General features: G+C 38.7%; 1 protein-coding gene across 2 annotated transcripts in view; it reads left to right on the top strand.

The window, feature by feature from the left end:
* Positions 1-27,212, top strand: part of MID1 (midline 1) — a 100,810-nt gene that overhangs the window by 64,640 nt on the left and 8,958 nt on the right. For both annotated transcript variants that reach the window (XM_075718250.1, XM_075718256.1), the window contains 4 exons: positions 7,885-7,992; positions 11,123-11,271; positions 14,962-15,089; positions 22,758-22,901. In XM_075718250.1, coding sequence (XP_075574365.1) covers positions 7,885-7,992; positions 11,123-11,271; positions 14,962-15,089; positions 22,758-22,901 — 529 coding nt within the window. The remainder of the gene's footprint in view (positions 1-7,884; positions 7,993-11,122; positions 11,272-14,961; positions 15,090-22,757; positions 22,902-27,212) is intronic.

The raw sequence follows: 27,212 nt of genomic DNA on the forward strand, positions 1-27,212 counted from the left end.
TTGATTTGTGAAATAGATAGGAAAACATGACTTGGAGGAAATCCAGTTAATACTCTCAGTAAGAGACTAGTTAGCAAAATTCATGATGTATATAAAACCCTAAGGAAGTTTACAGTATTAGTTTCCTAAGACAGTTTCTAATGAGACAGGGTACAACAGTACTTTCTGCATTAACATTGTTCAGATGAAATTTATGGCATGATCTACTTTTGATTTCTAATTACTTTAGTTCTACATTTAATTCCACTCTGATATAAGATGATTTCATTGAGTGAAAATCTCGGGTAAGCTTTAGTAAGAGTCTTAATTTTACATAGCATTAGAGAAAAGAGAAGCTTCAGAAATAAAAACTAACATGCTGCATAACATATGGCAATACAGAATATTCATTCAAGGATGTCCTAAGTTGCATGCCCTTTAAGCCCTAGCCTAGTAGTCAAATATTATTTGCCTAAAAAATTATTTAATTGTTTTCACAAATGTATAATTGGTCCTATATAAAATATTAGTCCTATATTAAATGTATAATTGGTCCTATATATGTATAGAACTGCAGCACTTATACATACATTTTATGTACAGATTAGGCACGTACTGGAATATGTTAATGCACCCACAACTGCTTTGTAACTTCTGGAAATTGGAGTCATAATTATGATAGAGGTCACACACAGTGCTTGCCGTTGCCTGTTAAGGCCGCCAGGTCCCATTGGCTCCATCTCTCCCTCGGTCTCACATCCATACACGTGTATGTGTTCACAGTCTTGTTAGACTGATATTCTTGCAAAAAATTTGGACTCAGACTGAAAAACGAGGCTTAGTTCACTGTTAATCACTGGTTAACTAATGCAGCAGATAATTTTTTGTGCCTGCCATCAGAGAATACAACTTGTCAGTCAAAATGTTGTTACTTTTTGGAACCTTCTGTCTTTGAGACATTTACCTTTATGGGAACAAAATACACCTGAGTCTCTCCTTTTTCTGCCTAACATAAATAGCTGAACAGTAATTAGAGTAGCAAGGGCACCAAAGACGTTGGTCCTCTAGTGAGGATGTTAAACACTAGGCTAAGGACCCTGGATTCTGGGTGAAAGTACTGAACTGTTGGTTACTAGGGCACTTGCTTCATCTTCATCAAAGGATGGGCAGTCCTTTGAACTTCAGTGATTATTTAATTGTTCTTGTTTTTTCTACCCTAAATGAAACACACCACGTGAAGTATTTTGCTCAACTTGAAACAAAGGCTTAATGTCAGCAGGAAAAAACAGAATAAAACCAATAAATAAGTAAATATAGTTCAATTAAAAAAATATTTTGATTATTTAGGTTCAAAGAAAAGACTAACATAAAGGACAGAAATAATGACTGAAAATAAATGATTAATATGACCATTTTACTGCATCTTAAAAAAATCACATCCCTCTTAGGCTTAGTTTCACAAAAAGCTTAATCTGATCTTAAGCCTCATTGCTTCCAAAAGTCTCCCCACCTCTGCTTCTGCCCTCCCAGTTGTGTTTCTTTACCTGCTTCCCATGTATTTGTGCAACATCCACATCAGCCAGGTGAGCTCAGACCAGCCATTTCCCCAGGTGGCCACACTGGGTTCTGCAGATGGAAGAAAAATGGGAATACCTTTTTTCTTTTTGGCAGTGTGATCCCAGAGCAGTTTAACCCAGTTGTGAAACTGTGGTTTGTCTCTCAATAAATGTTTTTGCTCCAGTATGCTTTCCTATCCTGAGAAATGTCAGCTATAGTTTCAACATGATGCTGCATTTGTGTTTTATAAAGCAATACCTGGTTCATTGAAGCAAGCCTAGTTGATGGGCTTTACAGCTGTCAGCATAAGCATATCTCAAGCAGCTCTTTGTAAGAACTTTCCAGATCATCTGAGTTTAAGATTTTTTTATGTTTTTAATGGAAATCTTACAAAAACAATTTGTTTGTTTTCCATGAAACTTCTGGTTTGGTTTGGTTTTGTGATTAGATTTTAAATGTCACTAGAGGACTACTAGGTTTCTTGCTGCTTAGTTTCTCAACCATGTGCTTCAAAGCACAGTGGGGAGAAAAATTTAAAATAATATTTTAATAAGGAACATGAGTATTTCAAACTTCTAAAAAGGTTTGCTTTTAGTCAAGACTGGGGCAGATAGTCTTATCAGCCTGACCCAAAGTGGTTTAGCCATCCTGGTCTAATTGATTCTTCATTCACAAAATTCCTAGGTAGCCAGAGTAAGTTGCTGTATTTTTGCACTGACCTTTGTTTAACCTGCTCCGAGACTGCCTGTAAACACAGGTCTCCAGGTTAGGGATAGATGTGGAATGCAAACAAAAACAAAACCTCTGGCACACTTGAAATGGGAGATGACCATTCCTTTCTCTTGCACCAATTCAGAATAAAGGAGTTGTAGATGATCCATTCAGATTGCAAGCTGATTAATATCATGTATTTCCGAAGGCACAGTTTGTCATAATAGATAAAATCAGTCTAACACTTAATACTAGATAAAGTCTGAAAAAGCTTTATTCCAAAAATTGCTTTTACTCTACAGAAGACTAAATTGAATAACCTGTAATATCAAACAGGGATATGAAATGAAAGAAGTTTGGATCCATGACTCTCATTGCCTAGCCATCCAGAAAAGAAAGGGAAGAAATATTTTCATAAGTGCGCATTAATCATTATCCTTTGTATTTCCATTAAATAAATAAATGAAACATGGGTGATGTTAAAATATTACTTCAATGTATTGTGACTCTATGAAGAAAAGTTACTCACTTTACAACATAGAGTAATTAAAAAATAAATAGGCCTCTCTCTTCAGATGAGTATAATCCTTTAATTCATCTACAGACACTAATCCCAGAAAGTGTGTTCCACATCTACAGGACAATGAAGAAAGTTTTCCTAGACTAAACAGGTACCAGCTATTATATGTCATCATTTTACATTTTTTTCCCCACTGCCTGGGTTTGGTGTAAGGAGGAATTCAGGCTCAAAATTTAGACTGAAATATGTGGCAATGATGCTGCAGTTTTTAAGTGGAATCATTGCAAATTGCTTTTCTGATGTTTTTGTTTATTTGTGAGTATATAGTAATTCTGTAACCATCGACTCAAACCCATAAAGAAAAACTAGTACCTCTTCTTTACCTGCTTGGCCACAACTGCAAAGAAATTATTTTTGAGGCATTGAGACCAATTTTAAATAGTAAAGCTGAAACTCATTTATACCTCACTTTCCAAAGAAGAACCTACTTTCTTTCATTTTGCATAACTAGTGGAGGACTAGAGAATAAAAATTACTCTGGTTTTGATGAATTTATCCCAGACAGTGTTGTCTTAAAAAAGCAGGCCACCTCTAACTTTAGGTGTCTTTTTTTTTTTTTTTTTTGTCATTTAGAGACTATTTGCTGAAAAGACACGTGCATTTCCACTTGCGGACAAAATTGCCTCACCCATAAGGAATCCCAGAGGCAAGGTTTTGCTCCTGCAAGGAAAATTCTGCTGAGACACTAAAAAATGCTTTGATTCCCACATAGTAGTTGAGGAAATTTTCATGGGTATGAATCTAGCCCTCTGAGACTCTGTTTGCCTTTGAATTAACCAGAGAAGCTCCCCTGTAACCTTGAACCTCTAGCCATGTTGTAGTTGTGTGATTTCCGAAACATCTGCTGGGGATTTTGAAACCATCACATTCATTTTCTTATGACCTAAGCTGCAATTCAACTCAGGTCTCTGAAGATGAAAGCCAAGGAAGCCTCTGCAGAGAGCAGAGCACTTTCCAAAGCAGTTCTCAGCTTGTGGAGATGGGAACAGCTGGCCTGCTCTCCCGTTCAGGTCGGGAGGGCTTGTTGTTTCCAGCTCCCTGTCAGACATCTGAGGAACCCCCATTTTTCTTTTTTTTCTACACCCACTCCCTGAGGCAAAGGCTAGCACTCCCTATCCATCTGTCTGGAAAACCTGGAAAGAACCCTAAAATATTTTTTTTTTTTTTCAGTAAACTGTCTGAGGTCTTCAGATATTACAGAAAAAGAAACAAATTCCCCACAAAAGCAGCAGGATTATAATCAGTCCTTGCTTGCTTGTTTGTAGTAAGAAAATGTCATTTTTGCTAAATTGTAACAAGGCATCCTTGTCAGTTTTAAAACAGTTTTGTGGAATGGAAGAGAAGTTTATGAAAATGATACCAACAAAACCCAAACCTTTAGGTTCAAAGTAGTTCTGGACATGGATTTTTAAGGAATTTGTTAATGCCAAAACTAAGAGTATTGATATCAGTGAAATTTTCTACAGAAAGGTGTCCCCAAGTCCACCATAAACTCTCAGGCAATAGATATCTCAGATTAAGGAGTCAACACTCGTCTGGGATGGAGGAAGCTCAGATTTAAGTCTGCTCACGATGTGATTCAGAGCCTCCCACAACCAACGTGAGCAACACAGTCTCCAGACTTTTCTAATGCAGCTCTCAATCTCTTTTAATGAACTCCTTGGAAAGAGGGCTTGTTTTTAATGTGGAAAAATGTAGAATGTAAAACCTCAAATATTTTCACCAGACAGTACTCGCATTCCTTGGCCAGTCCCAGCTGGAAGTTATTGTCAAGGTTGCTGTTCATCAAAGGACTCAGGCAGAAGACAGAGCCTTATTCTGGTATTTCTGTAGCACCTGTACAGCGGAGCCCCACTCCATGCCTGTGGCTCTTTGGTCTGACATATGACTTCTCAGAAACATACAAGTAAATAATATTCAGTGCTAATCTCACAAATAGTCCCTTTAGGGCCACAGCTAATACGGTGCACTTAAAGTTAGGCATGTGCTCAATTATCAAGTTATTACTGAATCAGAGGCCTTGTAGGCTGAAAATTTGATTAAGGAGTTATTTCAACTTGAGAAAAGCCCCCAGATTAAATGGGTTTTTTTTCATACAAAGTTCAGACATATCCAATTATTTTGGAATATTCTTTTCACTTTTAATAAGCTTGTGCAAGCTATAAAGTTGGAAATGTCCTCAAATGAATTTTATAAAAGAGTATACTTTTCAGATTTCAAAGAAAGAGAGAAGTCTGCAGTCAGTGTGTAAGAAACCCAAAGGTTTTTTCCAAGCATTTTGTTTTTCTTAGTCTAGAGTTTTTTAAGTTAAGATTTAATTAATACTTTATTATTTAAACTAACCAGAGCATTAAATGAAACAATGTTGACTTAACCTTCCTGTAACTCTGTTTCATGACAGTTACCCCAAAGATTAATTAGATCTGCTCGACAAAATGAATTCGTGATGTAAGTGGTGATAGAAGTAACACTTTGAGTGGAAGCTACTCAAAAATCCTGTGAAGTGTTACTGTAATTAAGTGCCAAAAGTCGGTTCTGGTGTGAGCAGACCTTAGTATCAACACAGAAGGAGTTGCATCCATGTGCAGTGAATGTGATCGTTGCCACTGACTGAGCCCATTTGCGATTCCCCGCTCTTTGGTGGAATTTCCGTCCACTAGTGAAGCTGGAGTCGGGGCTGGGGAAACTGGTGCACTGGATGGCTCGTTGAAAACAGCTCTGCAGAGTTTCATGCCAAAGTACAGTGCATGACAGGAGGGTGTGCTACAGCTGGGGCGGTGGGATGATGAGAAGAGGGGGAATAGGAGGGACAGTGTTGATTGACTAGTTCTTCTACTCATGGACCATGGTGGGAAGCCAGGCAGAGCAAACAGCTAATGTAAGGAAATAAATAGGCACCTAAAACTGCATAGTGGAATTACTTTCTACATCTTCCCCTACTGTGTGTAGATCTCCCCAGCACTTTCAGTTCCATCTGACCCCTTCCAGAAACAAATATAGTTTCTCTTTATAATCCTGATAACTTAATTAATATTTAAATTATTAAATTATTAATGTAAAATATGCAATCAAACATTAATTTTATGAAGGTTTGAGAAGGATAATCCAAAACCTTAATGAAAGCACGCCTTTGTAAACAAGTCCCCTCTTTGCCTGGAGGAGACAATGTATTTCACATAAGCAGGTTATTTGTAAAACTGGCCCTGGTCCAAATTCAGATATATAAGCATTTGTTTAATCTTAATGAGGTTCATAATGTGCTTACAGGTAAATGCATGTTTAAACACATTGTTGGAAGAAAAAAAAAGGCTGAGGCAGATCAGGGGCTCATCAGACTGAAAAACAACCAAGAGGAGAAATATAGGTACTTGTCACCCAGAACTGTTCCCTGTTGTTCCTTTGGAAGAGGTGACGTAGCTCTGAAGATTGCTTTACTCTCTTAGCAAAGTGTGTATGAAAACAGCTCTGAAATCACTCCTTTAAATTTTTCTTTATTCTAGATATGATGAGAACTTTTTGCGTTTTTCTCTGACTCTTTGTGGATACATGTAAGCTATACATACTACTGCTGGCGGGGAAGTACATTTTTCTTGTCATATAGAATGTTGACTTTTCACTGAAAAAAATCAGTCTCCCCCAGAAACAAAACATTTTCAGCTGAGAACGAAAACTTTTCTGGTTTAAGTTTTCTTATTTTTTGACAAAAGTCAACATTTTCCTTAGAAAGCTAATATCCTTTGTGAGGATCTTTTGCATTAAATACAGTTTCACTGGCTCATATATTTATACTGTAGAAAACTACATGAGCACAGCTATTATCTTCTGTCTGATTCGTTGCTGAGGCAAAGTGGTAAAAATAAAGACAGGCAATACACATGACTTGGTAATGTCTCTTGGATCTTTGGTGATTTGAATCTTTCAGGAACCACTATGTGGACACTGAAAATAATAAACAATATTTTCAAGTGTTAAATTCAGCAAAGCAAACATTAGGAATCATTGTGAAAGTAATCAAGATGGAGTAGAGAACATATCGTGCCACTGTAGGACTCCATGGTTTGTTTGCACCTCAAGTACTTAGTATAGTTCTGTTCCTTGTATCAAAAAGGAGATGATAGACCTGGCAAAGTTTCAGAGAAGAAAAACAAGGATGATTGAAGGTATGGTACAGCTTTCATACAGGGAAAAATTGAATCACTTAAAACTCTTCAATGGAAAAAAAGAAGTCCTGCTAGAGGACAAAACAGTGATCTATAAAAACACAAGCAGCATGGAGATTGTGGGTAGGTATCAAGTAGTTCACTGTCCTTTCCAGTAAAAGAACTTGGGATCATTAAATACAGCTGGAAGGAGATAGGTTCAAATCCATTTGAAGGAGGCAGTTGTTCACTTGACTGTGAGTTAAGCTGTGGTGCTCGTTGCTGTAGGATGGTGGGCATATTTAAATTTTGCAGGGGCCGAAGGAGAGACTAAATAAATCCACAGAAGATAACTTCTGAGGATTAGTAATGATGTAGAAATTGTGTCTGGTTCAGGGAGACTCTGAGCTGCAAATGGTTGGAGGATGAGAAAATATTCATGGGAATTATCGTATATGTTGGGACTTCTTCCTAAGATGCTGGCACTAGCAGCAGAGACAGGATACTGCACTAGATGGACTGTCTGATGCAGTACATGTGCTCTTAGTGCATTAGTATTCACTGCAGTCCTACATACAGCTTGAAACTGTGATGTGTTAAGCACCTCCTGAAGAGCCTTCACTTCTCACTGATGTCCGCCATCACTCAGCACTCACAGGACCAGGCTTTTCTCACTTGCCTTAGAAATACCTGATGAGTATCTATTTGAAGTCCCACCTCCTACAAACAAGACATTCAGACTCATTTCACTATTTCACAAAATCCAAGACAGGGAAAACAAAATAACACATAGATTATACACAGAAAGGAGAAAAAAATGCCAAAACAAACAATTTAGAAATTACAGTTTTTAAATTAGAAAAAGGAAAAGGAAAATGTCAAAAAAGGTTTTGCTAATCATAATGGTTTGCTTTCTAGGTAAATGCATCCCGCCAAGAAACCAAGCTGATGGAAGAATGTGATCAGCTCATTGAAATAATCCAGCAAAGACGACAAATAATTGGAACCAAAATCAAGGAAGGAAAGGTAAAAGCTTTTCTTCTTTAGATCACAAGTATGTCAACACTGCTTCCTCATGCTTGCGGCTTTTTGACCTCAGGTACTGTTAATACAAATTTGTAAAAGACCTTATGTAATCCTGGGCTACTGCTACATTCATGTAAAGAGGAATGAAATATATCAAGATTAGTTTTCTAGACCTCAATATTTTATTTGGCATTTCTCTTACTACCTGTGATTATGATTTTTAAGGATAAATATATAAATAATGTCACCATCAGTAAATGATAATAAAATGATGACTAATTAATGATTCCTTCACCCTGTTATATGTCTGACAGTGTTTCCCCCGAAGTTTTCACTTTCACAAGGTGTCGCAACATTTGGTATCATGGCTGACAATTATCTGCATGAATATTTTAGTCTAGATACTTTAATTATTTATTAAAATACTATCACATGAATAATTTGTTTCAATCATTGTTCTTGAGAATAGGAAGTCTAACTTATTTACAAAAAAATACATTCAAAAACATGCAGGAAATTAAATGAAGTGTGCATTTGTAATTACTGAGGTATAATGATTATTAGCAACAAAAATATTGAGCAGGAAAAATCTCTGATATTCAAGTTTCAATGCATTTTGCTAGCTACCTGTTAACTCAGAAACACATTAGAGTTGAATTAATGTTCTTATTTTCTAGGTACATGGTGTTTACTCTTTAACTACTAAACTAACTAAGTCAAATATAAACTCTTCTTGTGTGGGAAAAGCTCAGGAAAGGAATAAAGTCAAGAGCACGTTAAATGGTTCATGCGGCTGTCAAGATATTCCTATTAACTTGAAATAAAAAGCCTGTAGGCAAGGGCTGACTTAAACATGTTTCCAACCACAGGTCCTGTACATTGTGGAACAGAACTTGAATTTCCTCATGCTGTTAACAAAATATAATTCCCTTCAAAATGGAAAAGATGGCCTTCTGCATTATTGTTTCAACTCTGTTTCTCTATACAGTGACACCAGCTGTGCTTCCAATGAAGTAGAAAACTTTCCATTAATTTGGATTTGTGCTATATACATGAGTTGCTTTTAAAAAATCTGTTGCTTGCAAAGATGTATTCTAATGTCCATTAAGGCATGGAAGATCTGTAATACAATTTACTCCAAATTTGTATGAATATAGCTGGTATCAGAATCTGTCCCCATTCTTTGTTCTGCTTTGTTCTACCAAAAGTGATTCCATTGGAGGTCCAGTCAAGATCTGGAATGCTTTGCCCCAAATATTGTATACGTTGAAAGATTTCAGGGGTTCAAGAGACCCATGTGAAAAGCCACAGGAAATTCTGCCCAGTGTACCATTTCTAAGAGGGCCTGTGGCTAAGACTCTGGAAGGTAAGGCACAGCAAATTTGGCTATAGGACTATAGTTATGGCTACAGAGCTGGAAACACTCAGGTATAAAATTCTAGCTATGGCTGCAAGGCTGCAGATTCAGACACAGGAATCTGACAATGTGGTGCAGCTCTATCCTTAATCTCACCTATGACCTGATACCTATAAAATCCCACAGAGCATGTAACAGGAAAAAAACACTTAAATATCAAATAAATAAGATAATTTTAGTACAGACGTTGTTCCTGCCATTGGGGGCGGGGGGTGGGGAGTGGGTGAGACGAGACTCTTCCTTTTAAAGTTTATCATCAGTTGACTTCTTGAAGAAGATATAAAAAAGAACCAAGCAAACAAAAAAAAAAAAACGTACTTCATATGTAGACCTCACAAATCATTACATGCCTTCTGATTGCTAAAAGCTCACAAGGTAACATTTATTTCAATTCATTGTTTGTTTTGTTAATTAATAAGTAAATAAAGAGGTGAGCTACTTAATACTGCAATGAACCTTTCCCTGGTTAGACTGGTGTAGACTAAATTCTAATCTCTGCAAATGCACAGTTAGAGAAAACATTATGGTATTAGTTCATCCTAGAAGCTGAACAGATCATTAGCATTATCAAGATCTTTATGCTTTCCCAGCATTTTTCTCCCTTTATTGTTTCTATCTTTAGAAGAAACACCAATGTTACAGGACACTAATCATTTGGCCAGTATTTTCTTTTTGAAAGTTTTCCAAAAGATTTATTTTCCTGCTGGTTTCTCTTGTCAGGTAGGTGCACAAAGGTACTTTTATCTCTGCTTAGGATGCAATTATATCTGAAATTCAACTCAGCAACTTCATAGCTTGTGCCCTAATCGCTGAGATTGGGAATGTTATCTTCATTATAAATTTGGATATTTCTGCCAATCCACTTGGTTGTTAGTTTCCTTATTTTGCATGTAACTGGGTCTTAATGGCTTTCTAAACTCCAGAATTATTTCATTTCCTTCCTATTTCTTACTCCTGTTCAAACTATGATCCTGATGTGATAACAACAGGGAGGACTCCCAGACCTTTCAGGAACTAGAAGTTTTGTTAGCCAACATTGTCTTTAAATGGAGGATTGACTGTGCTCCTCCCTAACCTTTCAGCTAATGACTACAGTCACATCCACTGTGTTTATCTCCAGCACACGTGTTTGCACTAGTAGTAATCAGCTTTCCAGCACTACCGTGCTTTTATCCAGTTAAAAATAACACAAAAACACCCTGTTTGATTAAAAGCACATAATGAAAAGGGCAGGCGTGTACTGTTAGTAGAATTGAACAGTCTTTTTCTGTCAAGTTTTATTTTCAGATTATTTTTTATGAAACTCACCTCAGTAATAGGAAAAAAGTGGTTAATCTGTAAGATACCTTTAACACAGATCTCATCACTTCAGGGAAACGGTTATCTAAATAGCCCTTAGTTATCATGTAAGCAGAAAGTACCAGGAAATGACGTTTCTTCTGTTGGAAATTAGGCCAGCTGTGCTTGTTTTGGCTCTCCCCTGTTGTTTTCCATGTGGAAAATATTGAGGCAGAAAGGCTGTGCATGCCCCCTTATTAAAAATGTTACGTGGCTAGATGGGGCTCACCATCAAGCTAGTGTGAAAGAAGCTCTTGTCAGCGAAGCCATTCATCTCAGCTCCCCCTTTGCATTCCAGCTTTGCCTTGGAAGTGCAAATGCAATCATGATTTGTGACCTTAGAGATGTGACTGCTTTCTTATGTTTCCACTCAAGGTGGTGAGGTTGAGAAAACTGGCTCAGCAGATTGCAAACTGCAAACAGTGCATTGAGCGCTCGACATCCCTCATCTCTCAGGCTGAACAGTCGCTGAAGGAGAATGATCACGCTCGCTTCCTGCAAACTGCTAAAAATATCACTGAAAGGTAAAGACGTTCCTCTCAATAAACTGAAAAGCCTCAGTTTAAGGCAGATTGGTTGTCATAGTTGCCATATTGTCTTGTCCCACCACAAACGTGGTCAAAGGGGGCGGGGGGGATGTGTGAATTCACACATTCCCCCAAAACACTACTTTGTGCTGTACCAGAGTGGGAAGGACTTTACTGTAATGCTAAACCAAAACATCCCTTTGAAAGGAGGAGCAGTTGAAAAAGGATGCAAAATAAGAGTTAGAACAGTAATAGCATGCACAAATGAAGGAGGTAGCATGGATGCCAAGCAGATATCTGGTGCTAAACACACTGAAAAAAACAGGTTTCTGGAGGCTGAAATTCCCAATCCACGAAAAATTCTGAGATTGCGAAAGAAATCAGGCAGAGAGTGCATTCCTTAGAAGAAATTTAGAATGAACTTATTGGATTCATATTCTTCACAAAATAGCAAGCTGCAAGGTAACAAAATGTGTAACTTCGGGAACCTGCAACATGCATCTTTGAGGTAGCCCACTCGAAGAGTTGGAGATTTGACAGCTTGGACGTCTGGAAGTTATGGCAGCTGCTGTGTTGGGTCCCTGGGTGCAGGGAATTTCTATTACTTCCAGGATCCTAGCTCCTTTTCAGTGTGCCAGATGTATCAAGGACCCAAAGACAAGGGACCAAGTCTTTCCAGGAAACTGCTGTCAGAAAATTTAGTCTGGTTTTCAGTGCAACACTGTGAATGCTGAAATATTCCCACTGAATTTCAGAAGTATTTTCTGATGAAGAAATGTTCTATTGGAATTATCAGCTGTTTAGCCCATCAGTCAGAGAAACAAAAGAAAAAAAAAGAATAATGAATCTGGACAATGAAGAAGAAAACTATTAAGAAGTATGCTCATTTTTTCAGCTATTTTTTTTATCTCTGGGTTCCCATTATAGCTTCACATTGTCCAGCCAATCCAAAATCAGCTAATCCAAATCATGAAATTCCTTGCTCTTTTTTTTTTTTAAATCTGTCACTTGCTCTGAGTGCTGTGTGCAGATTCAATGAATATCATGCTTCACCAAAGCTATTTAATCAATTTATAAATAAGCCAGCAATACTGGGTTGCTTGTTGCAGGTTTAGAGAGTTGAAAATCTGTTGAGAAAGGCAAAGCAAAGGAAGGGAAGGGAAGGCAAGACAAGGCAAGGCAATGGATTCCATTTGATCTGTCAGACTCAGACCCTGGTTTGTATTCTGTCACCAAGCTACATTGTAGCACTTCCTTCTCAAAGCTGAAGCTGATAGTAAAACCACCAGTATCATGAGCAAGAAGCTGAAGGTGAGGGTCTGGCCTTTTTTCAGTATTTGGTGGAACAAGCAGTAGGGCAGAAACCTGTAGAGACACACAGCTTTTTGACTGACTACCAGAGAATACTCAGAGAAGCTCATTTTCACCTTGTAAACATGAACAGTTGCATCATAAATACAGTCACGGGAGAGACACTCGGAGAGCAGAAATGAGACCAGCTGACATATGTGCCCAATCAAATCGAATTCTTGGCTATCACAGATTGCTGTCTGTAATGAGATGGCTGTGAACACCCTGAAAATCAGAGAATCATTTCAAGCAGTGAATAAACCTGAGAGGAAAAAAATCCCAAGTGCTTGCAGACAAATTGCAAGTGGAAAAAGAGGCTAAATCTGATTAATAAATTATTCCCCACAAGTAACTCTCTTAGTTTTTATGTGGTGAGCGATATTTTGTTTGCTTCTAGACTGCTCATGTAACAGTCTCACCAGGGCCCTGAGCTCCAGCAGCTAAAACAGTCTCCTGAAATTATGCTCACTGCATTTCTTCATGCACATATTTCAAAGTAATTGCAGTATAATATTCTCCGTTGTAAGCACAATAGGTAACTATGTATAGCAAAGACATTACACACACTACAATGATTTAGGTCGTGCATTATTTACAGTGGGTGAAATGCATTTATCCTAGAAAAACCCTTTCCAACCAAGTACAGTGTCGGATAGAGCAGGCAGAAGTACAAGAGGAAATTCAGTCCTCTGAAACTAATATGTTGACATGGTGTTTGAAACTGGGAACTGTTGAGCTCACTGAAAACTGACTTTAACACACATAGTCACAGTGCATCCTTTGCATAGCCCCAGACAAAGTCCAAAAGGGCCTGGTGATATGATCTTCTTCACAATAAATATGTGCTTTATGGAGGTATTCAAAGAAGCTCTTCATCTTAAATACCTGCTTGCTGGTTTCTTAGCAAAGCCTTTGTTAATTTTGCAGAGGTGTTTGCCCTAACACAGGCCCTACAAGAAATGCATGTCCTTTTTTCCTACTAGATATAAAACACCATAGTGTAACTGCACATGAACTACTGTGGGGTGGGAGCAGTGGGGGAGAAAAAGAAGAAGTGAAAGAGCTCAGGGAATTTTTCCCCCTAAGTAAATGGAGCAGAAGGCACTACAATTAACCTCTCTAAAAAAACCCATCTGTACTAGGATCTACTTTAAACTAAGTTCTCCAACCACAGTCACAAGAGAAACAGTGCTGAAAACTGTATAACATGAATTATTGACTAGGAAACATTCTCAGTTCAGCTCTTGAAAACTATGCTGAAGACAATGAGATGTACAGCTCAGTTTTTTACTTTCCTAACTGCATTTTCCTAAAATACTACACGAGAAATATATGAAAACATAGTTTTTAGTAAGCATTTGGCCTGGAGCCATTTGATTCATGTCTGCAGAGAAATACTCTAATTTGGGAAACTGTTAACTGAAGCAATCGAAATATTTTGATCTGACATGTGTCATGTATGACAGATAACTGACATACCTTGTGTGCATGGTTGTGTGTTTACCTTCAAACTCAAAAAAGTAACAAATGAGGTTTAATAACCTCTTTGCTTAAATGGACCAAATTTTCTGTAAACATATCCAGTATCCAGCTCTCTAGTAACATATATTTTGAGATATCAGGCTGAAGGATCTGAAAGATAGATCCTGATGGCAGTTTTCTTGTGAAAGCTCATCTCTCTATATAGTGTGGCTGGACAGACAAAAAGTGGATGTAGCTCCTGAAATGAGGTAGGCAAGGAAGCTTTTCAGTTTTGGAGGAAATGTAAGTATGCACACATGCTTTGCAGGGAAAAGCATTTCAAAATAAACTGTGCCAGCATCTATTTGTTTTATCTCCCCCCTGTGCTTTTTGAAGTTAGTAGCAGTGTGCTGTGCTGAACAGCTGAGGAGGTGTGGGGATCTGCACCAAACCTTTGGGACAGCGGTGCCAAGGAATGCCTGCAGCAAGAAACTGCTTAGGAAAACAAGGGTTGGCAGAGATGCAGCATCTGTCAGGATTGCTTAAAACACAGATAAATACAGTGCTATTGCTACATTAGTTTAGTGGGTGACTAGAAAGAACAATTCAAAGTATATTCTTGTTTAACAAATATTTTGTTAAAAACTTATACTGCATGTTGGGCAAAAAGCTAAGTAATAAGAGATTTTTACTGGAGACTACTTGCAAAAATAAAAGTTGCAGGAGAAGCTCCTAACTTAAACCATATAAATAAAATACATGTAAAAGTTTTTGTCAAGCTTTTTGAGAAGTGATAACAATCATAATGATCAAGTCCTACCTTGATGTGAAAGTTATTGTATCTTGGGTGCTAAAAGACTTTTCTTTTCATTATAGGGTTTCCATGGCAACTGCATCCTCCCAGGTTCTAATTCCTGAAATTAATCTCAACGATACTTTTGATACTTTCGCACTTGATTTTACCAGGGAGAAGAAATTGTTGGAATGCCTTGATTACCTTACAGGTAATTTTTTTGTCAGGGTGCTACTATTGCTACTATTATATGTTCCTCATAAAATAGTAGTGATAGGATTGTCTTCATTCCTCTCAGTGGTCAGTTAACTTTGGCTGACTGCCAGGTGCCCACCAAGCTGCTCTCTCATTCCACCTCCTCAGCAAGATGGGGAGAAAATAAAATGAAAAGCTCATGGGTTGAGATAAGGACAGGGATCTCACTCAACAGTTACTGCTACAGGCAAAATAGACTCAACTTGGGGAAGATTGATGTAATTTATTGCCAATTAATTGTAAGAGTAAGATACTGGGAAATAAAAACAAAATTAAAACTACTCTCCCCCACCCCATCCTTCTTCCTGGGCTCACCTTCAGTCCCAACTTTTCTACCTCCTCCCGCTGTGTGGCACAGGGGGATGGGGAATGGGGGTTGCAGTCAGTTCATCACGTCGTCTCTGCCGCTCCTTCCTCCTCATGCTCTTCCCCTGCTCTGGTGTGGGCTCCCTCCCACAGGATGCTGTTCTTCACAAACTTCTCCAACATGGGTCCTTCCCGCAGGCTGCAGTTCTCCAAGAACTGCTCCAGTGTGGGCCCTTTCCACAGGGTACAGCCCTTCAGGAATGGACTGCTCCATTGCGGGTCCCCCATGGGCCATGGGTCCTGCCAGAAAACTGGCTCCTGCGTGGGCTCCTGTCCACAGGCTGCAGCTTCCTTCAGGGCAAATCCACCTGCTCCAGTGTCAGTCCTCCACAGGCTTCAGTGTGGATCTCTGCTCCATTGTGGTCCTCCATGGGTGCAGGGGCACAGCTGCCTTCACCATGGTCTTCTCCACAGGCTGCAGGGGAATCTCTGCTCCAGTGCCTGGAGCACCTCCTCCCCCTCCTGCTTCACTGACCTTGGTGTCTGCAGGGCTGCTTCTCTCACACTTTCTTACTCCTCTCTCTCTGCCATGCAGCCTTTTGTTCCTTTTCTTAAATATGTTATCACAGGGACACTACCAGCATCAGTGATGGGCTCAACTTTGGGCAGCAGCAGGTCTGTCTTAGAACTGGCTCTGTCTGACATGGGGTCAGCTCCTGGTCTTTTCCTGCGGAAGTCACCCCTGCAGCCCAACTGCTACCAAAACCTTGCCACAAAACCCCAATACACTCTCCCTCTTAATCCTGAATATATTATCTCCTGCAGCCCCAGAATACCTCAGGAAGGATTAGGTGCTACAAAGGACAACTGGAATGCATTTGCTACCTCCTCTCCTTGCCTTCCTCCCCACCAGAGTGTGGGCAAGTGGGAGTGAGAAATGGTTAAAAGCCACCACAGCAGAGTGAAATGAAAGAACAACTGGAGCTCAGCCTGGAGCAGCTAGAGGAGGGAGAGCAGGGACCAAATCCCATTTCCCAGGGGACGTATGCTCCATGTGTTACCCTCTCCCTTGGGGCTGCCTCCTTGCTGCAGCAGATTGCAGCCTGGCAGGTTTCCCATGAGCAATCAGAAGCTGTTCAAGCAATCAACATCAAGGGCTCAGCAAAGAAAGATGTTTTCTCACGCCAGTGGCACTGTGTATTTCTGCCATCACAGAACCGGAGAACCTCGCTGTGTCTGGGGCTAGAGAGCGCGCAGTGTGCTCTGCGCCAGGGTGTGGGATGGGTTGTCCCCAAAGCAGAGCCCCAGCTCGCTTAACTGAGAGCTTTGGCCTGAAGAAGCCTGCAGGATTAGACCCTTACTGAAGGCCTGAGTAATGTGCAATCTCAGAGTATATAATGACTCACAAAGAGAAAAAAATTACTGTAATTTAGGGTGTTTTGATTTCAATGCCAGAATTAGAACAATTCATTCCAGTTCAATTGAAAACAGAAGAGACACGGAGTAGGTTTTCATTTTGCAGGGTCTTTAAGCATCTGCTGTTAACAGCAAGAATTTGCAATGAAAGTCACAAAGCACTGTTAGAAAAGCACTTGAAAACACTTCCTGGGCCCATTCTCTTAGCCCAGTTTGCAGGAGATATAACAAATACCCATGTTATTTCAGAAGAATGTGAGAGCGTGGGGTGTCCTCATTGCCAGCCACCGGATATTTTCCATGCAGAGGGCTGGGTTCTGGCTTTTCTGCAGGGGAATAAGTGAACAGATTAGTACTGGGAAAAACAAGGCTGTCTGCATGCACAGGGCAGCAGCACCCTTACATTACAGAGCTGTGGGGTTCTTGCCATATCTGAACAAGAAATTTTATCTGCAAGAAATTTCTGTATCACTGTGTAACTGGTGAATACAATCAATGTTTAACACATACTCAGGCAAATAATACATAATAATAATGTGGTGAGAGTCACTTGAACTTTTTATACAGCACCAGTGAAATGTTATGGTGTCTGCCTCTCCCCAAAGTCTGCTGGAATTTTGCCACCACGTTGAGTATTCACCCCAAACCTATAAAAAGACAAGGAAATGAAAGGAAGGATTAAGAAAAAGCCAGGCTCATTTGCCCTAACCTAGAAATCTACCTGTGAAATAATCAGCCTCAGCTTCCTTTATAGTCAAAGAAGAGGAATAACCTCTTTTTTAAGGCATATCTATCAGTCAGTTGACTCCATTCTGGAGGTGCCTATTTCTCCCAGCTGGCTCCAAACAGAGGCTAGAGAGACTCATTGAAATACAGACAATTGTGGTTAAAATCTTTGAAGTTATAAGAGGTGAACTCCATCTAGCAGTCTGTTCCGCACCCCAGGTCTTCTCCCCTTTCCACATCCCGTGTCAATATTACCAGCCTAATCTCTGTGCAACTGCCAAAATTGAAGTTTGTATCTGTACCAAAATGAAGGGTAGTCTTGCTACAGGGTGCAATGCCACAAAGATCCTTTCTGCAGTCCATCATGCTGGCTGTGCCATTTACACAGCTCCTTCTCTGCCTTCTTCCTACCTCATCTACAGTCTTGAAAAATTGCTCACAATGCAGTCTAAGAGAACTTGCAAATGTACCAAGCAGTTTAGCTGGTTTTTCCTAATCTGCCATTTTTAACCTTGCCCTTGATGCCCACTGAAGAACAGTTTTAGCTGGCTCTGCCTTTGTACTATTTTTCTTCATATTAATAAATAGCATATGGCTGCAATGGCAAAATCTGAAACACATGTCCAAATTATCTGAGCATAAAATACAACCTATGCAGACAGTTAAAATAAGTTTATGTAAATATATGTATATATGTAATATATATGTGTATACATATAGTCCCAAGAGTCAAATGCACTTGATTATTCTCTATTGTTGTTCAGAAACTCTAGAGGAAGATTTATTTTATTTTACCCCTTTCAGATTGATGAATGGAGTCTTCATAGATCTTAAACTGAAAACTGTGTGACAGAGTGAATTGGGCTTTACTTTTATCATGTTTCACAGTTAAGTAAAATGAAGACCATTTGTAAGTCCTGAAGACCATTTGTAAGTCCTAGTGGTACATCTGTGTTGTGAATCAAGTGAAGAAGCCTATATTATATCAATCGTCTGTACTGATTGTGAACAACATGTCAAAGCCTGAATTCCAGCTTTATTCTGTCTGCTGTCAGTTGCCTTCAAAGCAATTGTCCTTGGTTGTCTTCTGGAGATTTCCTTCTCCTTTGGTTCTTCCCAGTGTACTATTTGTCAGATCTTCTTCATCCTCCATCTCCCCAACCCCAGTTTTCTATGTGGCACATTGAAGTTTGCATTTTTCTTTCTTCCTAGGCTATTTCTTTCCCAAATATAAATTTAACTAGTTTGTGCTTATCATTTACGCAGCTGTCTGTCCAAAGCTTCTGCTGTCCAAATGAAAATCTCTGATATCTCTCTGCAAGTTGCCAGCCAGACATTGAGATGTCAGGCTCAGTATAGTAAAACAATACCCTTAATCTTCCTCTGACTGTTCTATCCTCTGTATATATAGCCTTGACTTCTTTTGAAAGCTTTGTTATCTTGCCAGTTGCTCAAGCTCTTCATCTGGAACTCATCTTTTTCTAAACATGTATCTAGCTAGATCCAGGCAATGCACATGACTTGCAAACTCTCTGCACAGTATTACTAACATAAGGACTTTTTCTTATCTATTGTGAATCAAAAATACTTGTTCTGTGTCTTAATACTTTGAAATCAATTGCAGGAACATCTATTCTTTGACCTTGCAATTTGCCCTGCTTCAGAAATCCCCTCTGAAACAATGATACATTTTCTTCATCCATCACTTTAGCTATGACTGTACTAAGAAATATGCATTGCCTAGCATGTACCAGCAGTTTTTTTCACATGAAAAAAACTTCATTCTGGAAACCCTTCACAACCTCTCTTTCATCTTAACTCTTCAGTATTAAAAGATCAAAACCCACCTCCAGCCAGCTCAGTCTCATGGTTTGTGTGTAATCTCTTCTCATTCTGTTGTTTTTGAACAGTTCTGGTCTACCAAAAGACTATGTCTACATGGTTGTATGACTGAGCTCTTGATGCCAACTTATGCATGACACGTCAAATTTGTATCCACATCTGTTCTATCTGTGCCTTTCAAGTTCCTGCATGCTGGTTCAGCCTAGTGTCATGCTACACCATGGAGCCAGTAATGAACAGCTGAGAGAAGTTCAGAGCAGCTTCCTCGATTCCTTCATGTTCATACCGCCAGTATGAATATTTTTAGCACCATTAAGTCAAAGAGGTGGCTTAGATCTTTGTTTTTTACTCAGTATCAAAATCAGTAAGGAACCCTTACAAAGTCAGTCACCCCATGCCAGCAGTGAAGTGGAGACCGAGCAAACAAAAGGAAGTTGAGGTGGTTTTAGTCAATCTCTGTGACCTTGAGCTGAAAGGACTTAGACATAGTCTCAACAGTCACCCAGGAGCCACTGAATTCATGCTGGGATTCACCAATGAGAGGCAGAAATTTCCCTAAACTGCGTCTTGGGTGTATGGACCATGCGGGTGCTTTCACTCTGCTTCAGAGCAGAAGCCGCGCAGATGACATTGAGTGGAAGGTGGGTTAGACTAACCCAGTTGAAAAGGAGTAGGTATACTCACGAGGTCAGTTAATTCCAGAAGCAAATTTAAGAAACTGCTTTTCTAATATTAGTTATTGCCTTTCAGGCACTTCAGATGTGGTTCCTGACTATTTAAGCATGCCTGCTCAGTTTTGAGTCGAAGTCACACAAATGAACTAAAACAGCCTTCAGCAATGATTTTCAATCTTGTCAGAGAGTGTCAATTCATGAATGCAGATGGATGAAAGTCAATGTGACTGAAGCAGTTACCACTCCCAGATGTTTTCCCTGGTCCTCTATGGAGATTGCCACCCCATGATCAAGGAGAGCTACAGGTGTTAGGAAACAATTCCTTAAACTACTGCAGCTTTCATTGTGCCTTGCTAAGTCTGCTGGCACTGATTCCAGGTTCCCTCACTGCTCAAGGCTGTAAATTTGGGGTTTTCAGGAGCTGCTTCAAATTTTTTTCAGCTCTCCCTGACATTAGGTAGCAGTTTGTAGACAGGAGGCGGCTGCCAAGTACTGCGGGTATTAACAGCATCAGCTGTCAAACTTCAGTCTTGTTACTGTTGCAAGTCAATGCTCCGTCCTCACCCTGAAATGGACTGGAAGTGCCCATGGGCCATCCCTGCTTCTCCTCTGGGAAACAGGAATGAAGGGTGGGTATGAGGCTTTACGTCTTCCACTGTTGTGCTGGAAGCATGCTGGGCTTCCTCTTCCTGAGCAGTGGTGGAGCACACCCAAGTCAAGGCCACGTCGGGGAAGGTGCTGGTGCAATCTTGAGATCGCTCTGGAGTCTCTGTAGAGCTTTCCCTGTGGCACCTGAGCTCTGTAGCAGTACAAGTAAATGTGATAAGCAAACCACACACTATCAAATGTAATAATGAAGATAACTGATTAAGGTCAATCTCTTTAATTGCATTACGGACTTACATTCTGCAAAGGAGTACGTGCTGTGGAATGATGAATTTGGCAGTCAGACTTCATTATTTTGAAAGCCATAACAAACCATTTGCACGTAGATTTCCCTGTCTGTCTGCATGAAAAGCAGATATATTTTGTTTTATTCTGAGTGGTTTATGAAATGAGTGTTGCTGAAGAGCTGTATTTCATGCAGTATGGTCTCAGGTGGGTGTGGGTTAATTACAAGAGCAAGGGAAAAGATGTCCTGCTTAGGTCAAGTCTCCTTTTTCTGTCATTCCCATTACATGAAGGCTTGTAAAGCTCCAGCCATAAGGCCAACCAGGTGTGCATATGAAGAGAGAACTTAAGCTCTCATTTTCAAAGGAGTTGAAGACACTTAGGTACTATTAAATGCAGTTTACAGTTCATTAAGCCTTCAGTAATTGTTGCTTTCCATTAAATTAATATTATTATCTGTGTTGTAGTAATAACAGGTACATTTTTCAAGTTAAAAGGTTTTTCTCTGTTTGGTGCAGAAGACTGAAGAAGACCTCAGTTGAATAGTAGCAAAATGGATCCACTTGTATATTTGTAATTAATATTTTTTCAATTTTTTTTTTTTTTTTTTTTTTTTGCCTTTGAAGGAAAAGCCAAAATATGAAAAAGAAGCCTCAGCTAGAAAAAAAAAAAAACAAACATAGCTCCCCTAGATTGTTCTGCTGGATACATTTCTGAAACATAGCTAATAGTACCAATGCAGTACTGCATAGATTTCACAACAGTTAGTTGGCACGTAGGGAAAATGATTAGGACTGAAGCTCCCACTGAGACAAGCATGCAGGAAGGCCCACCGGTCTTTGAAAGAAAGACTCATTTGTTTCTTATTTAGGTTTTTGGCTTTGTAAATAATGCAAACAAGGAAAATTTAGACTTAAGAAGTTTGCTTCAAGTTTCACTTTTTAAATAGGTCTTTAAAACAAACTTGTGTGTTAGTATGGGAGAAGAGTGTATAGCTTGCTACACAGAGATCTTGTTTGTTGATTAAAAAAAAAAGAAACAGAGGCACAACTTTTTAATAAAGCGTTTGAATTGTTTTCTAGAATTATTTATTTAGCAATGACATTGAAAATTAGGTTGCAATAGTCATACAGTCATGATGTTATGATAAGAACTCTTTATGTAAGGCTGAAAAAAAATGAGTTGTATTTATTAGAAAGGATAGCTAGGAAATAAATAAAAATGAACTTGGACAGAGAAGAAGACTGAGCAGGAAAGCATGAGTGTTTGGAGGCTTCCCCAAAATGATATTTTTTAAATACCACTTATGCCGATCTCTGGTAAGATAGACTAGGCAAACAATGCTTTCAAGTCAACAGTGAAGAGTGTTGACTCTCCCTCTTGATACATGCATCAACGAAACTTTGATAATTTTGGTGTGATGGTCAGAAACAATCCTAGAAGAAGTAACATGTCAATTGTACCCATTTAATCACAGTTTCATGTGACCACCAACACTTGACTTGTGCTAGGGCATCTGAAATTAAAGCTACTTTAATAAAAAATACTTAAAAATCTGGAGTTCCTAGGTGACTATATTGATAGCAAGAATACCTTTGCAACAACTTATTGATAATAAAACTTACTATTGGAATTAGCAAAAAGTTGTTGAAAGGTCTGTTGGATGGTTTAGCTACAAAGTCATATATCAGATGCATCCCCTAATCTCAGATGAGAAGGGAAATATTTTACTGATTGTGTCAGTAAGACTCCTCTGTTGTATCTCACAGCTCCCAACCCACCCACCATTCGAGAAGAGCTCTGTACAGCTTCTTATGATACCATTACTGTCCATTGGACATCGGATGATGAGTTCAGTGTGGTCTCTTATGAGCTGCAGTACACCATCTTCACTGGACAAGCTAATGTTGTTAGTAAGTATAAACCTCCTCTTTCCTAGTTCTGTTCCCTTATGGTTTCTCCGTAAACCAAGTGCCTTTAAATATAAATGTAGGAAAAAATTATTTTCTAGGAAGATTTAAAACCAAAAAATTTAAATCCACACCAATAATGATTTCAAAAGGTCTTCAAATTCAGAATTAATTCAGTTAAAATTTTGTGTGTCTTTTCTGGGCATGCCATGTAGTGGGAGCTTTCAAAGACTAAAACCAGCACATATTCCCAAAGGCACGAGCATTGTCTATGTTAACAGGACTTGTCTCTTGCATCCTAGGTCCCTTGTTGCAGATGAGGCAGGGACAAAGATCTCAGTTCCATTGTCTGGGCTAGTCAGGCACTTGGTAGCCCGTGTTGAACTGGTCATTCATTAGAACTGCAGCCCTGTTGTTACTTAGATACCCTTGACAACTGGACCTTTGTCAGAAATACAGATTAAGTTCTTCCCTCTGATTTTTACTGTCTTCAAGGCTACAAAGCACAGGTCTCAGTGAGTATACTGAAGGCTAAGACAGCAAACATCAGAGGAACAACAATTAATATGGCAACCTTGTTTGACTTACAATGACATTAACAATCTTTGCTCTATATTTTGTATTGTAGCACATTTTTTATTAAATACATTCTCTGTTTTGAATCTGTGACTTTCCTTAATGAACAAACTCACTGACTATTCTTTGGATTGTTTTATTTTTAAATAACTATTCCTCTAAGAAAACAATATTGTCTAATCTTTGGCCAGGACGTCAACACTTCAGGGTTCAGTGCATAGTGAACATTGACTATGAATTTGGAGGAGTCAAATGACTTCTTCCTGTTCCCCGTATGTTTAACAGGAATACCACTAGCTGACACATACTTGCTTTATGAAACAAGGATTCTGAAATGAACCAAGTCAATCAAAAGGTGGGGTTTGTTCAGTCAACATGTATTTAAATTGGGAACTCATTGCCACAGACGGTTGTTGTGTTTTGAGTTCAAGAGGTGACTGGACAGATCATGTAAGAAAAATCCACTGAGAACAATGAAGTGTAGAGACTTCCTCCTGACTCAGGAAGTCCCAGAGCTGTAAACTGTTGAGGCTTGGGAGAACATGGTGAGAAATGATCGCTGTGTGCTTTCCATGTTCTTTAACACCTTCCTACGCTCCTGCTTTTGTCCACCATCAGATACCTTGGCCATGCACTGAGCTAGATAGGCTTAGCTCTGACCCACTGCAGAAGTGTTTTTCTTCTTACAAAGTTCGTTGAGACACTTTGATGAAAGTCAGTGCTGTGGACATGTTTATATGCTTTATGTCAGTGGAAAAATGTTATGGACTATGCCAAGTTTCAGTACTGAGCCAAATTCTTGCAATGACTCCTCTGTTGCTGTGTGCACCTTATTTTCTCCATCACTAAACTGGAGTTAGTTTTCCAAGCCATCTGAAAGGATATCTGAAGGTTCATGGGCTGGCATTTTAACACCATTTTTAAGTAGCATACTGTGAATATATTATGGTATTCAGGATCGACTAAAAAATAAGGTGGACTATTGAAAATTTGATGAGTATTTTGCCAAAATCTCCATTTAGTATTTCACTAAACAGTCTAATTTTGGACAACACACTGTAAAAGTTAAGACTGCTGGAAAGACCAAGTAAACTTCAACACCTGCTCTTACATCTCAGCAAGCTGGATAACAAAAAGGTCTAACAGAAATTTGTAACAAATTGGAGCAAGGTAGATAAGGAAGGAAAAGCTTCCCTGATTCATCACTGCTTAATGATAACACAGTATGTTGCTTGTTTTCTAACCCATTTTTATCTATGGTTTCATGCTAGAAGACTTTATGCCAGTCAGTTATTGGCATTACATGTGAACACGGCAGCAGAAAGGCATGCCATTGACACACCTTTATGATGTGGGGTTTTACACTTTGCTTACTAGTGAAAAAATAGCAAGATATTTCATTTTTAGGCTGTATTGTAGGTTTCCCATGTGGAAGTGAAAGCTTTGATCTGCAAAACTTCTATCAATTAGTCTACTTTCAGAGATGCAATATGATAATTTTTGGGTATAGCATGAAGTGCACAGTGTGCAGTCTGAACTTGCATTTTATCACTTTGCAAAAATGGTGTCATTAAAAGTTTGAAGAGAAAACAGATTAAGAATGTAAGAAACTTTGTTTACAAAATGCTCTGAAGACCTTAAATTATCGTAGAAAGAAATTAAAGAACTGGCCTTCCCCCCCAAAAAAAAATTCCTGGCTGTTAGTTTCAATTTAATTGAAAGTTACAATGTTAACACAAATTAAATACATGCGTATATAAGTATATGTGGAAGGGTTTTCTAAATGTTGTAGAGCTTATTTAATGTAGACTTGAACACTTCCAATGGAGATGTTCCCACCAAATCTAACTGCTGCAGATCTGCCCAGGTTTCTAACACATGGGACTCTCCCAGTTCATTCCAACTTCCACTGGTACTGGAGATATGCCCACTAATGTTCTGATTTTACTCAGAACACTGCTTGGATGTTTCTTCACTTTGTTGAATTATATTCTTTGTCCTGCAGAAAGGTCTAATATCCCAACTTTTATAAATGACTTTCCAAAATTGTCCCTATAATATCAGAGTGTACCTTAGTAATGTGGTTGAACACAGACAGATATTGTCACTGTAAGTGGCTTTAGCAGGCGCTGGATTGCAGCCTTCATGTTTTGATGAAATGCAGCTAGGTGATTTTTTTTTTAAATCCTGTTTTAATGGAATAGATTTTGGATTAGCACAAATTTCTTTCTCTTTATGACATTTGCATGCTGTTGCACGTATTTTTTTTTTTTTTTTAATTTCTATCATATCCCCAAAAGTTTCCATTGGTATTGTGTGTTGCCTGTAGCATAATGTAAACATGTTCATAGATTGTCTTCTTTTCTGTGTTTTTATAGCTATGAATTAGTCACAAGGGAGTAGGTAGAGTACTGCATTAAACCAAGCTTTTTTCCCCTGAGACAATAGGAATCACTTTGCATACATACCCGCCTACCGTGCTAATGGAGGCTGTTATTTTGGAATCCACTTCTTAAAACCACATAGCCAGACTGACTGCACTTTCCACTCCTCAGTACATTTCCCCCACCAGAGGCATATATCATTCAGAGATTGCTAAGAATTCAGTAACAAAAACAAGCAATGCTATGTTTTTCTAATATATTTTCTATCCAACATAATCAACTATATTCTTTTTTATTAACTGAAAAATTGGAGAGTTAACATTTGATGGAAAAGGTCCAAACAGAGTATTTCATTTTGAATCCTATTTCATACAGGAAAGATTATTTCCAAATGTGGCCAGACTGCTTGGCTATTAAATGCTTGGCAGCCCTGTTCTGTGCATAAGAGCAATACAGAACTTTAAGGTAAGCAGGCTTTTACTAACGCAGTTGTTCTCAGAGTTATACCATTTGTACATTTGCATTTCTGAGAGGCAGCTAATCACCTACAATCTGAATATTATAAAGGCTTTTAAAAATTACTTTGTCACTAGCTAGCTAACATGCATTATAATTTCATTATCCCATTTCAATAAATTTTCAAGTATTTATTTGTTGAGTATGCATTTTTTTAACATCATGGAATTGCTTTAGCGTGTTTCAGGAAGGTTAAAATTTAAAGACCCAGCTTTTTACTAGCTGCAATACAAGATGTCTTCATGAAAAACACATCTCTCTTCAAGACAAAAAGCAGTAAATAATTCTCTCTTTCCTGGTAAATGGAATTTGGGATAGTTAGTTTCATCAGCTAAATACTAAAATTAAGGATTATTAAGGCTACAGTGTACTGTCAGAACCTTCCCAGTGTTACATGGCTACTCTTCCTATAAAATAGGATAAGATTTTTTTGAAGGGTCTAAGACAATTAGGACCCCAAGCTTCCATGAAGAACAGTGAGTTTATGATTCACCAATTGATTTTTGAATATTCTAGCTTTTGTCTGTTTCTGAAAGTTTTAATTTATTAAAAACAGATTCCTTACAATCTTCAGATTGCTAATGAGGATTTTAGTGAGTATGTTTTAATGGCACAAAAGCAAGTTTGGGAGAAAACGAAGAAAACTTCTGCCTTTTGAAGAGTACAAAAAGAGTGTATTTCTAAAAAAAATGCAATGTGTTTTGCAGAAATCCTGCATATAATATTTTCTTTCGCATGGCAATGCAGAGTGGGGGTGGACTGCTGTCTGTTACCTTCACCTACTGTATTTGTTCTACCAATTTGAATTGCTAATAATTTAAGTAAAGCATTTTAAAAT

This window comes from Pelecanus crispus, chromosome 1 (genome assembly GCF_030463565.1).
Source record: "Pelecanus crispus isolate bPelCri1 chromosome 1, bPelCri1.pri, whole genome shotgun sequence".
In the NCBI taxonomy this organism is placed as follows: Eukaryota; Metazoa; Chordata; class Aves; order Pelecaniformes; family Pelecanidae; genus Pelecanus; species Pelecanus crispus.